Genomic DNA, 12,988 nt, shown 5'->3' with positions numbered 1-12,988 from the left:
GCTGGCCTGGAGACGACACTTTGAGAACTGCTAGCATATGGTAGCTTGACCTCTCAGTTGTCCTAAATGTCTGTACTTGGCCCCAGGGTTGTAGAAACTAGATATGAAATGATCTATGTGGTCAGTCTTCATACAATAACACCTGAAATTTTTACCTCTCTCCCATAACACTCATATTGTAAACATTCGTTGCTTTAATGCACTATTTTTTCCCCCTCAACTATTTACTCTAAATATATTCTCATGTGTAGGCATCTATGCCAAGAGGTTCATCTAAAAGTGTTTTAGCTATTTCTTTGGACTAGGTGAGTTAGAGAAGATAAAGGTCATCCATAATGCTCCTATGCATACAGTTTCTATGATATTTGAGCATAGAATGCATATTGTAACCTTTAGGGTACAGATAAAGGCTTTATTATTTTTTATTTTAGCAGATATTATTTTAGGATATTATTTCTTCCATAGCACCATGTGCCCAAGGGTTTAGTGTACGGACCTTGTACTATACATAGTACTTCCTTGATAAGTTTGCAGTGAAAAACTTTTTGCATAAAGAATGAACCAAGTTTATGTATACTTCATCATCTATTACATTTTTGACCTTGATATGTATGTCATTTAAAGTGACCTGAATATTTCCAACTTCTAGAATTTAAGAAGCTTATATTATCCCACTTGACAGTTGAGTATTTAATTGCATTCTGTAGGCCAGGGGGTCTCGGTTTCTATTAAGGTCACCTAGGAAACTAAAAAAAAAAAAAAAAAAAAAATGCTTCTCAGAATGAGTATCAAATCAAAATTTATGGGGATGGAGTCCTGATGTTTGTAGTTTTTGAGAAGTCACCTATGTGATTCTGCTGGGCAACCAAGGGTAGGGACCTCTTGTCTTACGGCAGACTCTATTGTTTATGACTTGAAGGTAGGAACTTTGGAAACTGATCGGATGGTGTCACTGTAGCCTGCCTGGTTTGGTGGGGTTACTTCATTCTGGGCGCAGTGGGTTTTCCTGGTGAAGGTAACTATTTTCTCACAGTGGTGGCAGGTCGCGTGTAATTGGTTCAACGAGGCACACGTTTTTGAGCGCCTTGTGTGACCAACCTGCCACAGACCAGTGACAGCAGCACCTGGGAGGTGGTCAGACATGCAAACCCTCATGACCCTCCCTAGAGGTACCGAATCAGAGTCTGAACTTTGACAAGATCTGCAGGCGATTTGGGGTAACTGGAAGTTTGAGAAGTGCCTGTTGAAGCAAGTGCCTTCACGTGACGCTTGCTTTGCCCTTCACAACAACCTTGGAAGTAGGCGTCCTCCTTCCCGTTCCCAAATGAGAAAGCTAAAGCCTGGTGAAGACGCTTAACTTGCCTACGAGGATGAGGGGCCAATGAAAGGGAAAAACCCTCTACCAAAGGAGAAGATTTTTTGTGGTACGGCTTCTACTCTAATCTATAGTGCCTCTTGTCTCTGCTCTTTCGCCAGACTTGTGCATGTGAGGGCACCGTCAGGGGGCTTCTCCCCCGAAGCCTGTCTGGCCACTTGGTGTGCTTCCTGGGGGTCACCAAGCCTCTCTGGAGGCTGCCTCAGTCATTGGCAGTTAGGGATTGTTTTCCACTCACTGCCTTGATGGCTTGGGGCGTTTGACAAGTCCGAAATGACGACGGTGGTCATTAGATGTTCTTTACTAAATCTGTGTGTACATGGTGCTAATTGGCATTCTCTCACTTGTGGAACCAAACTACCACTTGCTTTTGCTGGGCTGTGAAAGATCTGGAAAACAGTTTGTTGTTGTTGTTGTTGCTGTTTTTAAACTTTGCCAAGACCTCAAGGCTGTCGGCATGCGGTAGGATTGTGTACATGCAATAGATGCATGTGAATGTTTCTACAACCCCCTTCCCCTCTCCTCTGTACAGGGAGTGGCCAGACCCCTCATACAGGCATTTTAGAGTAACTCTGATTCTTTTGCGTTAACTTTCACAAAGCTCATTGAGGGAAATTGTTTAGCTTAAAGCTTTTATCTGAGAATCAATGTTATATCCCTAAGTGGGCGGGGTGTGTTCTGCTTTACTGGGAGGAAAGGAATGGCAGTAAGGAATCCAAGAATGAAGTATTCCCAACAGGGTCCCGCTTGACAGAATATACGAGGAATGACTGAAATAACACTTTCATTTTTCACTCTATTGGCATCGTAAGAGATTTGGTACAAAATATCGAGCGATTCTACTTTTTCTTTTTTTTTTCTCCCACATTTGATTTCACCAGATGTACTGAAAAAGAGGAATAGTTAACTAGAGGTAGCTTACGCAGCCGGGTAAATACCACCAGAGCCGCACTTTGTGAGGGCGATCGAGTGACCAGGAAAGTTAATCCTGGGTGTCTGTTCACGTTGTCTTCCCAAGAGATTTCCTCCACCTCCCAGCCTCAGAGCAACGAGGCAATCTGAGATCAAACTGACATCAACCCTCATTCTGAGCTTGGCACATCTTCAGAGCAGCTACTGTTGTTCTGCCAAAAGGAAGTGGAAATTGAGATAAATGTTTCAATACTCAGATGGAAAAAAAGTTTTTTTACACCACGTCCCTTTTTGAAAAACCACATTCCTTAGAAGCGGAGTTTATTGTTTCCTTTTGTGATAGTTTGCTTTTCTTTTTTCCTTAAGACGTGGCATTTAAGAGTGGTAATTGAGTTCAGATTTTAAAATGTGCCGTTTCCACTCTGCATGTCATTAAAGTGTTAGCTTCCCTAAAGTTGCTTTGGATGTGCTCCTGGTGTACTCTGTTTCACGGTGTGCAGAGCATCCGCCTAAAGAAATCGTTGTCTGTGACCTTATCATGGACAAACTTTGAGGCTGGAATCTGCCAGGGATCTGCTTTATGGAGTACTCAGAAGGTGCCTCATCTACGCTGGTTCTGTCTGTAATTTTGTCACCTACAATTAGCGTACGTAGTTCACTTCCACAAAGTCAATGCCTCCCGTGGTCTTGTCTTTCCACAAAGAGCCCAGCTATAGCAGTTTGCAGGATAAAATCCATCTGTCCGAAGCGCCGTGAGTGCTGGAAGTAGGGTCTTGTCAGGCACTTATTTTTGAGGATACCAACTATTTTCAGAAAAGCATTTGGGTTTGAAACAATGTTTTTGGATCTTTTCAGAAGGTGTGTTCCCATAGTACGTTTATTTTACTTTGTACCTCACCTTTTGAGTATTTGAGTAGAACATTTGGTCACGAATGTCACTCACTCTCACCCCATAGGCATTAAAAAAGGGTCTGACTGTATTTTGTTTTAATGCGGTACATAGAAAATTCACTCTTCTTCTATCAGATTAGCGTTGAAATGAGTTTCACAGTAGGTCTTGGAGTTGGGTACAAAGATTTAAGTGCATTTGAATTTTAAATTCGCAAACCTAACATTGTTGCTTTCCCCAAAGTGCTCTATTCTTTGTTGGCTCCTTCAAGTTTACTGGGTTACTACGGGATACTGTTCGGTATCTCAGAGAATCCTAGCTGAGCCCTTTTCCTTCACTGTGATCTCATTGATATTCTGATATTTCCTCTAGATCAAGAGGAATGGTGTTTGGACCAGCCAATTTAGGGGAAGATGCAATTAGAAACTTCATTGCAAAACATCGTTGCAACTCCTGCTGCCGGAAGCTCAAACTCCCGGGTACGCTCTGAACAATTCTATTTCTCTCTTAGTAAATCTCTCCTAGAACAACATCCTTTGTAACCTGGGATGGAGTCGAAAATCTCAATCACATTTTTATCTCATTCACAGTCGAGTCCTGACTTTCTGACTGCAAATTTTTCAAGTCTCTGAAGGGATTAAAAGGACAGGGATTTACTTCAGGTTCTGCCAAAATGTGATAAAACAACATTGGGCCCAATACTTGTCACAGTCTCTCCAAGGGGAAAGGTTTACCAACTTAATTGGGGTAAAATTGAACTGAGGCAGGTCTCCCCCGACCCCTCCCTCTTTGAGTCCCGTGTGGTGTCCACAGGATTTCAATCCTTATTTACCCATTGGACGCTCAGGACCGTGGAGTATCTAGGGAAACAACAGCTGTCAATTAAAATAGTGCTTTTCACTACAAAAACCGGCCACGTTAAACATATATTGCAATGTGTATTTTTAAAGATTTGATTTGATAATATGGCACACTTTGTCCAAAACTGACATAGTCTCCATAGAAAAATATTCTTAACAGAAAAGCAAGCAGCAGGAGGTCTGTGTCCTCCAGACTGGCAGTCCTACTCTGTCAAATTCTTTTCTTTGATCTCAGAAGGGATGCTTCATGTCTGTCTCAGCGTGTTCCCTCTTTTCCTTAGGTCATACCAAACTTGTCCTTAGACTGGCATCTCACATATTTTAAGCGGAGTGGTCCTTCCTGCCTTAGAATAAGTGAGCATGCCCTGAATTGGAAATTGGTAAAAGATCATCATCATCCGTCGTAGTTTAGGGTGGAGTAGGTGTCAGTTTACAACAAAGAAGGGCAACTTGTAATCTCGTTGGAGACAGAGGTAGGAGGTTGAGAAGCTCGTGTAGGCATGGCATGGCATGGCAGAAGACTGGGATTGGGATCAGGCTTCTAGTTCCAGTGGGAAATAGCCTGGCAGCCAGGGGTGATGGATGGTTGGGTCGGGGGAGAGATCAGACTGGAACAGCAGAGAGGGGGGCTCTCACTCTCATCTTGTAGCTGCTCGGGATTCTGTCTCACGGCCACATGGCAGACTTGAGCAAAGAGATCAGTTCACAGCATGGTGGCCACGCTCCCCAGTGGCCTCCTCTCTCTGGCAGACACAGGGACTGCATCTGATCGGCTAAGAGAACAGGAGACCGGAGACATAACTCACTGCTTCTGTCCTTGAGTCCAGTTAGCTCTTCTGCAAGATTAAGGTTGAGATTGTTTTTTTTTTAAACCCACCATGGTGGGTTTTGAGTCATTCAGTAATTCTTCCAATTCTAGGCTTAATATTTGTTTTCTTTCAAAACCTTAGTTAACACATTTCAGTGGAAATAAGGAGTACCCTCATGTATTCAGACATTTGGTAATATGAGTATAAAAAAGTCTTAGTTAGGAAAATAGAATTACAGGTGATTTTTCTTTGGCCTTGATTATGATTTACTTTTTTTTTTTTTAAAGGAAAAGTAATTTAAGATAGTATGTAAGAGCATAGAATTCAGAGCCAGATAGGTTGAGCTCATATCCCAGTAATGCTTTTTACTAACTATGTGACCTTGGGCCTTGATTTTCTCATCCACAAACTGAGTATAATAGCACATAGCTCATAAAATTGATGTGAGGATCGAAGTAATATACGCATATGTTCCATAAGTGCTGGTTATCAATAAACTAAAATACGTATTCATTTTATGTCCAGATAATCCCCATATAACATTAAAAAGGAAAGTAAGGAGTACATATTTAAGGTTAATCTTAATCAATCCAGCAGTAAATGCTACATAAACACCAAAAGCCCACCCTCCTCCATAAGCTTCTCCCTAGAGATTACACTCCTATCAGTGCTTTCTTTTGATAATTTCCTTTTCTTTTTTTTTTTTTTTAATGTTTATTTTTGAGACAGAGCACGAGTGGGGGAGGGGCAGAGAGAGAGGGAGACCCAGAATCGGAAACAGGCTCCAGGCTCTGAGCTGTCAGCACAGAGCTCGACGCGGGGCTCGAACACACACCGTGAGATCATGACCTGAGCCGAAGTCGGACGCTTTACCGACTGAGCCACCCAGGCGCCCCAATAATTTCTTTTTCAAATGGAAGAAGGAGGCTCTAAGGAGCATAGGATCCAGTAACTGGATGAAGCCTTCCCAGGCAGCCTCAAACCTACAGACAGCTCTGTCGTAGAACACTGAGCACTGAAATCTCGAGTCTACCTTTTTGGCTGAGCTCCCTGGTCCTGCACACCTTTCAGCAGCGGAAATGCCCTGTTTCCAGGTTGGCCTCGCTTAACTCCATCCAGGCCGTGCCTTCTAGGGTGCTGCATATTGAATCCAGCAACCAAATCTTTCTTCACTTGCCCCAGTGAACGCAAACCTACGACAGCACTGGGGAGTTAGACTGACACGTGGACACGGCGGGAGGGGGGGTGGTTTGGACACGGTGGAGGGTGAGTTTCACGTATCTGTGACCTGAGGAGGCAGGGTCCTTTCTGAGCACGTGGCCAGACCTGAAGTTCAATTCATCCGTGTGAACGCTACCTTCTCGAGGGTCCCCCTATAACTGTCTTAATTGCTTTCCTTGCAGATTTAAAAAGAAATGACTATTCCCCTGGAAGGCTAAATTCCACTTTTGGACTTGATACCAAAATAGAACCAGCCGAGGGGCCTCCGGCGAGGGAAGGGGGTGGGAATTCTCCAGAAGACCTCACACGACTGTGAAAAAGGGGAAGGAGAGGCAAGAGGACACCAGTACTTGCCCTCCCTTCGGTGGACTCTGTGGGAACAAAGACCGACCGGAGTAACATCCATGACACCGGAGCCTCTGTCAGGACGGCCTTACCCCGTGGCCCTCCTTGAGACGTGCCTTCCGAGCCTCAAGTGTTGTCCTGCCTCAAGACCTCATTGGTGTAGATGGCTGGGCTCCCCCGGATGCTGCCCTGTGTGTGCAGTGCTTTGCACGTGTTCATCCTCCTGTAGTTGGGAAGGAAGACACTCGGACGAGCCCCTGGGGATGCTGCTCCTTCATACCTCATTGCTTTAGCCGGTTGCTTAGAACCCTTGGAGCAGGACGGTGGGCACTGAAGGACCAGGGAGATGAATTTAATTTATTTCCTCGCTGCACTGTGTATGCCGACTCTAGCCCCCACCGCGATTCGTTACCTCACCCACACGTTGTGTTTCTGTAGGGACACGCACATTAAAAAGGCATTTGACTTCTCCTCTCTCCTTTCCTGAAGCGTAGGGCTTTAAAGAGCAACCACAGGGAAAACGGTGGAATGGGTGTATTTGCATAGACTGGAGCACACTCCCGCGCAGTCTCACCGGTTAAAAAAGTTAGGATCCTGGTGAAATCTAGATGGGGCTGAGGTTTTGTCAGTGAATCACACGATGCCTGGACACTTCAGTTTCCTCTGAAAGAAAGGAAAAGGGAAATCTAAAACAAATGCTCCTGCATCCTTCTTCATTTTTTTTTAAAGGGGAACAGGGATATGTAGAAGTAGAAATTGCCAAGAAATATCTTCCCTTCCCTTAAGCTCAGGAGTACCGTCAGTTAGAGTTGGCTAAGCCAACCTCTAAAACATGACTCCCTTTTCCAAAGCTTCGTATATAATATTACGGGCTAAGTTACTCTGTCAGGTCCTCGGGGGAAAGATGATGTTTCTGACTGAAAACGCATTTCAAAGGTGTTTGCTTCGTCCCAGTGCAGAGTGCTGGTGGCTTATAGAGGGCCATAGTGTACATTTCAAGTACGGCCCGAGAACATGGTATCAGTTTCAGAGGCTCAAAGGAAGGCTGCCAGGACACTGCACTGCACAGAACTTTTGGGGGGTCAGCCATCACTCTGTTGTACTGATCGGGGTCACCCCACCTCAGAACTAGCATGAGCTTTTTACACAAGGAGGGAATGGAGAGTTTGGAAAATGTCAACTCCTCTTTATCTCTAGCCCTTACATTAGCTGGTTTGCTTTTTAAGTGACATGCCTGCATTTCTAGGTTATGCTTCAGGGGAAAAGTTGCCCAGGCATTCAGGGCTGGAGAGCTACACATTCAGGTTGCCAAGGGTTGTAGACACAACACACGATTCTTGTGTGGCTTGCGAAGGACTAATTTCTACCCATTTTACTCTGGTCTTGAGAGTGGCGGTGGGCAGGAGATTGGGTGGTTTCTTGATTGTCAATGGGGATAAAATGTTCACGCTTTTTTCAGAGCTTACCTGCTTTACCCTACTCTGAAAATCAGTAAGGGATCTACGAGTACCTCAGTGCTGTGTTCAACTGTGGAAAGAGGCAGGCATTAATTGATTGGTCAAATATTTGTTATCTGGAATGGAACTTGAAAACAAATGCATTTTGATTTCAAATTTCTGTTATGCGCTTCCCTTCCCTCCCCTCCCCTCCCCTCCTCTCTCGTTTTCTTCCCTTCCCTTCCTTTCTCTTTCCTTTCCTTCCCTTCCCTTCCCTTCCCTTCTCTTCCTTTTTTTTTTTTTTCAGAAAAATCACCAGAATAATATCTTAAAAAGATGAAATGCTGGGCAAAGATCACTGTAGGACTGCTTGCATGCAAATACCGATGTGACAGTCATGACTTTTGAGCGATTCATGATCACAGAAGGGTGGATATTCATTCATTCATTCGGTCAGTTTTATTCAACAGATATTTACTAAGTGCCTTCTCTGTACTGTGTGAGTGACGAGGATGCAATGAACAGAGCATTTCTTCACCCTTAAAAAGCTTTATGTGTCATGTTTCTTTCTGTTTTTTTTTTTTCCTTTGGTACCAAGTTGGGATTTCTGGTTAATACTAAAAAACAAAAACAAAAAGACTCCTGGGGGGAATATTGGAGGCAGTGATGTGTCCCATGTTTCATCTGACAGTGGGTGTAAGTCTGACTTGTATAAGAGAATTGGGGAAAGCAAGAAGACCTGGCTAGGGCTGGTGTTAGGAACCACTGAGGAAAAATGAACTGCCCAATTCTCACATGAGCACAAAGCCCATGTCACAGATGGGATCTGAATCAGGGGATCGGAGAGGCAGCCAGGTTCCCAGGAATCCTTCCTGCAGGTACCCTATGTACATGTTTTCCTTTCAGCGAGGCTGTGTGTTCCTGGAGTGACTTCTGCCCATGACATCTTAAAGCCTCTGAGTGCTCTGGGGGAATGAGATCAGATATAGTTTTGGGTGTTCCTCACCCTGTTACTATTTTCTGTGGCTTTGCAAAACAAGTTCTAGGTGACTAAGACTTCCTAAACAACCATTCACCGAATGTTTAAAACACAATTGTATTTTCTTGGTGGTTGTTTGTTACTGTTTGAGATGAGATGGATCACTAAGGTTCTAGAAGTCATGACACAGAAGCCCCTGTCATGGTTTGTTGTCTTTCTCCAATGGTCACCAGCATCTAGCACTAAACATGACACATTATGAGCTTTTGACATTATTTATTGAAAGAAATAATAAAACCTGCAAATGATCATGGATTTCATTCACTAGGTAATAAATCAGATTTGCATTTTTAATCTAGAAGGGAATGATTACCAATTCCTTAAGACCCAACACAATTCTTTTGATCTCTCTCTGTTTTAATTTTCCAGGAAATAGCTTTTAACAACCTACACCTTGTCTATTGAATTTTCCACCAGTTCTTGCCCTTATCACCGTTGTGATACAGAGTACAGTCCTTTTTACTGGTGACAATTGAAATGAGATGATAAGTTCCCAGAAACTGCCTAGAAATAATCATCACTTTATTACCCTTTGAAAAGAAGATTGATAGAAAAGTCATTTGAAAGATGGTTCATTACCATGCCCTAGTACGATTTCTTTACTCACATCTCTCCAAAGCATGAGAAAGGGAGGATTATTCTCTGAGGTCGGAATTTGAAGTCTGTGTGTTCGCCTCTTTGAAGTCTTGGTATTTAATTTTCTGTAGTCATTTCTTGGGCAATTTTCTAAGAAACTAGTTGAAGCTAATTTATCATAAGTTAAAGTCAAATGACAGAAAAGATTTTTTCCCCCCTTAACAGTCTTTTATTCCACAGAGGTTAGCTTCTGAAGGAAAATGAGGCTTAAATAGCATTTCAAATCTCCAGTCACATGGGTGGGTACATAGAATAGAAAGCGTTCTGGAAACCACACTGTTGTGTTTTTTTTGTTTTTTGTTTTTTGTTTTTTGTTTTTTATTTAGCACAGTTAATACTTTGTGACTTTTCTTTCTAGACCATGATGTGCATATAAAATATATTTTTGTGAAATGCCCTCCTAAAAATAATTAGTAAGTTGCTTAATTTTTCAAAGCGAGATTTTTCAGTCCTCAAGGGGTAACAGCCCTTGGTCTGTATCGTTGGCAGACTTTGGTATAACTTTGTATAATTTGTTTAACCTTTCTCTTAACCCCTAACTCTGAAATGGAGATGAGATACTTACCTTTTTTTTAAAAAAAAAGGTGAACAATAATGAGAGGGCATTTATCAAGCCCTTTGAGTATCTCATTTAACAGGCTTCTTGTGAGCATGGGATCCAGTTCAATAAATAATAAGGGTTTTTCATTTTTGATATTATGTGATCATTATTTAATGTTTACAGAGGATGCTCAGTGGACCTGTTTCAGTATAAACACAAAAGTGGTCTTTGCTATTTCTCCCTTTCCAAGGGGAAAAAGCTCATTGCTCCCTTATTGTTTTGAAGCTTAATTAAATAGTTCAAAATCAGGAAGTTCACCATTTCACAGTGTCTTCTGTTTATTTTGTTTTCTGATGACTTTAGGTTTATGCAGCTGATTTCTTTGGCCATCTTCTGCCCAAAGAAAGCCTCCCAGAACAAGTAAAGCCCAAACTGGGCACTATCGTGGGTGACGTTTCGGGGAATAAAAGGAGAGCAGGTTTAGAATCTTGATGCTTGTAAAGCCTGATGTTTTACAAAAATTTTAAATAATGGTGATTAAATTTTGCCTGTAGGGGGCTGTTTATTAACAAAATTCTGGCCTCTAGCTTGCCAGCATCTTTTAGCAACCGTTGAACAACACGAGTTTGAACCGCGCGCGTCCACTTATATGCGCATTGTTTATAGCACTGTACTGTAGATATATTGCCCTTGATTTTCTTAATAACATATTCTGTTCTCTAGCTTACTTTGCTGTGAAAACAGAGTTCATCACACATATAACATACAAAATATATGCTAATCACTGTTTATGTTATTGGTAAGACTTCTAGTCAATGGTAGGTTATTGGTAGTTAAGTTTTGGGGGGGCTAAAAGTTATGTACAGATTTTCAGCTATGGGGGGGGGGTTGACGCTCCCAATCCCTCTGCATTGTTCAAAGGTCAACTGTAACCTCTTTTAGAATTCTCATCTTCTCCCAGTGATTTTTTTTCATTGTGAAACTTTAGAAATTCCATTTGCTATATCAGTATCCCAGAGGCCTTAGAAGTATTATGGTAGAAACCCTGTGACTAATGACTGTCCAAATGTGGACATAACAATTGCCTTTCCTTGCATGTATTTGGGGGAATCATCATTGATATCATGTGGTTGCATTTCAGCTACTAACGAGTCTTTTTTCTCTGTTTCCCTATCGGTCACCAAGTAAGAGGTTACAGAGCCTCAGGATGCTTTGGTAACCAAAAGAAACTCTTAGTGTGTGTTATAGGCTAAAATATGCCTTCCCTTCCTTCGCACCTCCCCCCCAGATTCATGGGTTGAAATCCTAACTCCCAGTACCTCAGAATGTGACTGTATTTGGAGATAAGGTCTTTAAAGAGGTAATCAGGTTAAATGAGGTCATTAAGGTGAACCCTGATCCGTATTACTGATGTCCTTATAAGGAGAGGAGATTAGAGCATGGACACACTCAGGAAAGATCACGTGAAGACACAGAGAGAAAGTGGCCACCTGCAAACCGAGGAGAGGTACCTCAAAGGAAACTAGACATGCCAACACCTTCCTCTGGGACTTCCAGCCTCCAGAACTGTGAGGGAATTAGTTCCTTTTGTTTAAGCCACCCAGTCTGCACTACTTTGTTATGGCAGCCTTAGAAAACTATTGTAGTTTGTCACCATATTTGGGAACTCCTTACTTACTTTCGAAATTTTGTAGATAAGGACTTGAAGAGCAGAGAGACTGGTAACAACAAAGAGGAGGAGGAGGAGAGATGATTGTTGGATGCATTCATCTGCTGGGGGAGAGCATAGAGAGTCCTCATGGATGGTGGTAGGATTGTAAATTGTTTTCTTGAGGGAGTAGATGGCGGTGTGTTCTGGAAGTTCACATGAATGCGACAGACGAAGACAAACATGGGCTGGGGCTTCCTGAGATGGGATGATGACTGCTGAAGGGCTTCTGGGGATATCTTAGGGGATGGGTGGGGGGAGGTACACTCCTTAGTTTTGTACCACTGTTCAGTGTATATCCTACTCAAGAAATATTTATAGAGCCTTGCCATATCTTATGCCCTGACACTGAGGTTAGCCTTATTAGATAAGAGCCATTTCTGTCTTCAAGGCTCTCCAGGACAAATAAGGAGTTTACAAAATGCTGATAATTATTGCCGAGCAGTAATAATTATAATGATAGCTTTTTAATACTATTACTATAGGTAACATGTGTTGAGCACTCATTGTGTTTAAGGCATTGTGCTAAATGTATACTATGTGCAATTTCACTTATCTGAACCCCAGCGTGATGGCTATGCCCATTATAAAGATTTGAAAATGCTGGTTGTAAGTTAAGTGACTTAATTAAATCAGCTACCTAAGGGAGAGCTAGGAGTTAAAGCTAGATCAAATCAGTAACAAAGAAGACTAGGCAATACTAGCCAGCATACTTGGAATTACTAGAGCATGCCTGAAAACTATAAAACCCTTATGAAAGAAATTGAAGATTAAAAAAAGAAAAGGAAAATCATCCTGGGCTCATGGATTGGAAGAACAAATATTGTTAAAAATGGCTATACTACCCAAAGCAATCTATACATTTCATACAATCCCTGTCAAAATACCACCAGCATTTTTCACAGAACTAGAACAAACAATCCTAAAATTTTTATGGGACCATAAAAAACCCTGAAGAGTCAAAGCCATCTTGAAAAAGAAAAGTGAAGCTGGAGGCATCACAACTTCGGACCTCAAGTTATACGAGAAAGCTATAGTGATGAAGACAGTATGGTACTGGCACAAAAACAGACACATAGATCAATGGAACAGAATAGAAAATTCAGAAATGGACCCACCACCATATGGCCAACTAATCTTTGACAAAGCAAGAAACAATATCCAAGGGAAAAATGATAGTCTCTTCAATAAATGGTGTTAAGAAAACTGGACAGCAA

At 42.2% G+C, this 12,988-nt stretch overlaps 1 protein-coding gene across 1 annotated transcript in view; it reads left to right on the top strand.

The window, feature by feature from the left end:
* Positions 1–8,057, top strand: part of TRPM6 (transient receptor potential cation channel subfamily M member 6) — a 201,257-nt gene extending 193,200 nt beyond the window's left edge. The window contains exons 42-43 of the mRNA XM_042912014.1: positions 3,549–3,655; positions 6,249–8,057. Of these exons, the coding sequence (XP_042767948.1) occupies positions 3,549–3,655; positions 6,249–6,382 (241 nt within the window). The 3' untranslated portion in view covers positions 6,383–8,057. The remainder of the gene's footprint in view (positions 1–3,548; positions 3,656–6,248) is intronic.
* The last annotated feature ends 4,931 nt before the right edge of the window (positions 8,058–12,988 follow it).

The sequence above is a fragment of the Panthera leo genome, chromosome D4, assembly GCF_018350215.1.
Source record: "Panthera leo isolate Ple1 chromosome D4, P.leo_Ple1_pat1.1, whole genome shotgun sequence".
In the NCBI taxonomy this organism is placed as follows: domain Eukaryota; kingdom Metazoa; phylum Chordata; class Mammalia; order Carnivora; family Felidae; genus Panthera; species Panthera leo.
This window is presented reverse-complemented; position numbering and strand designations above follow the sequence as displayed.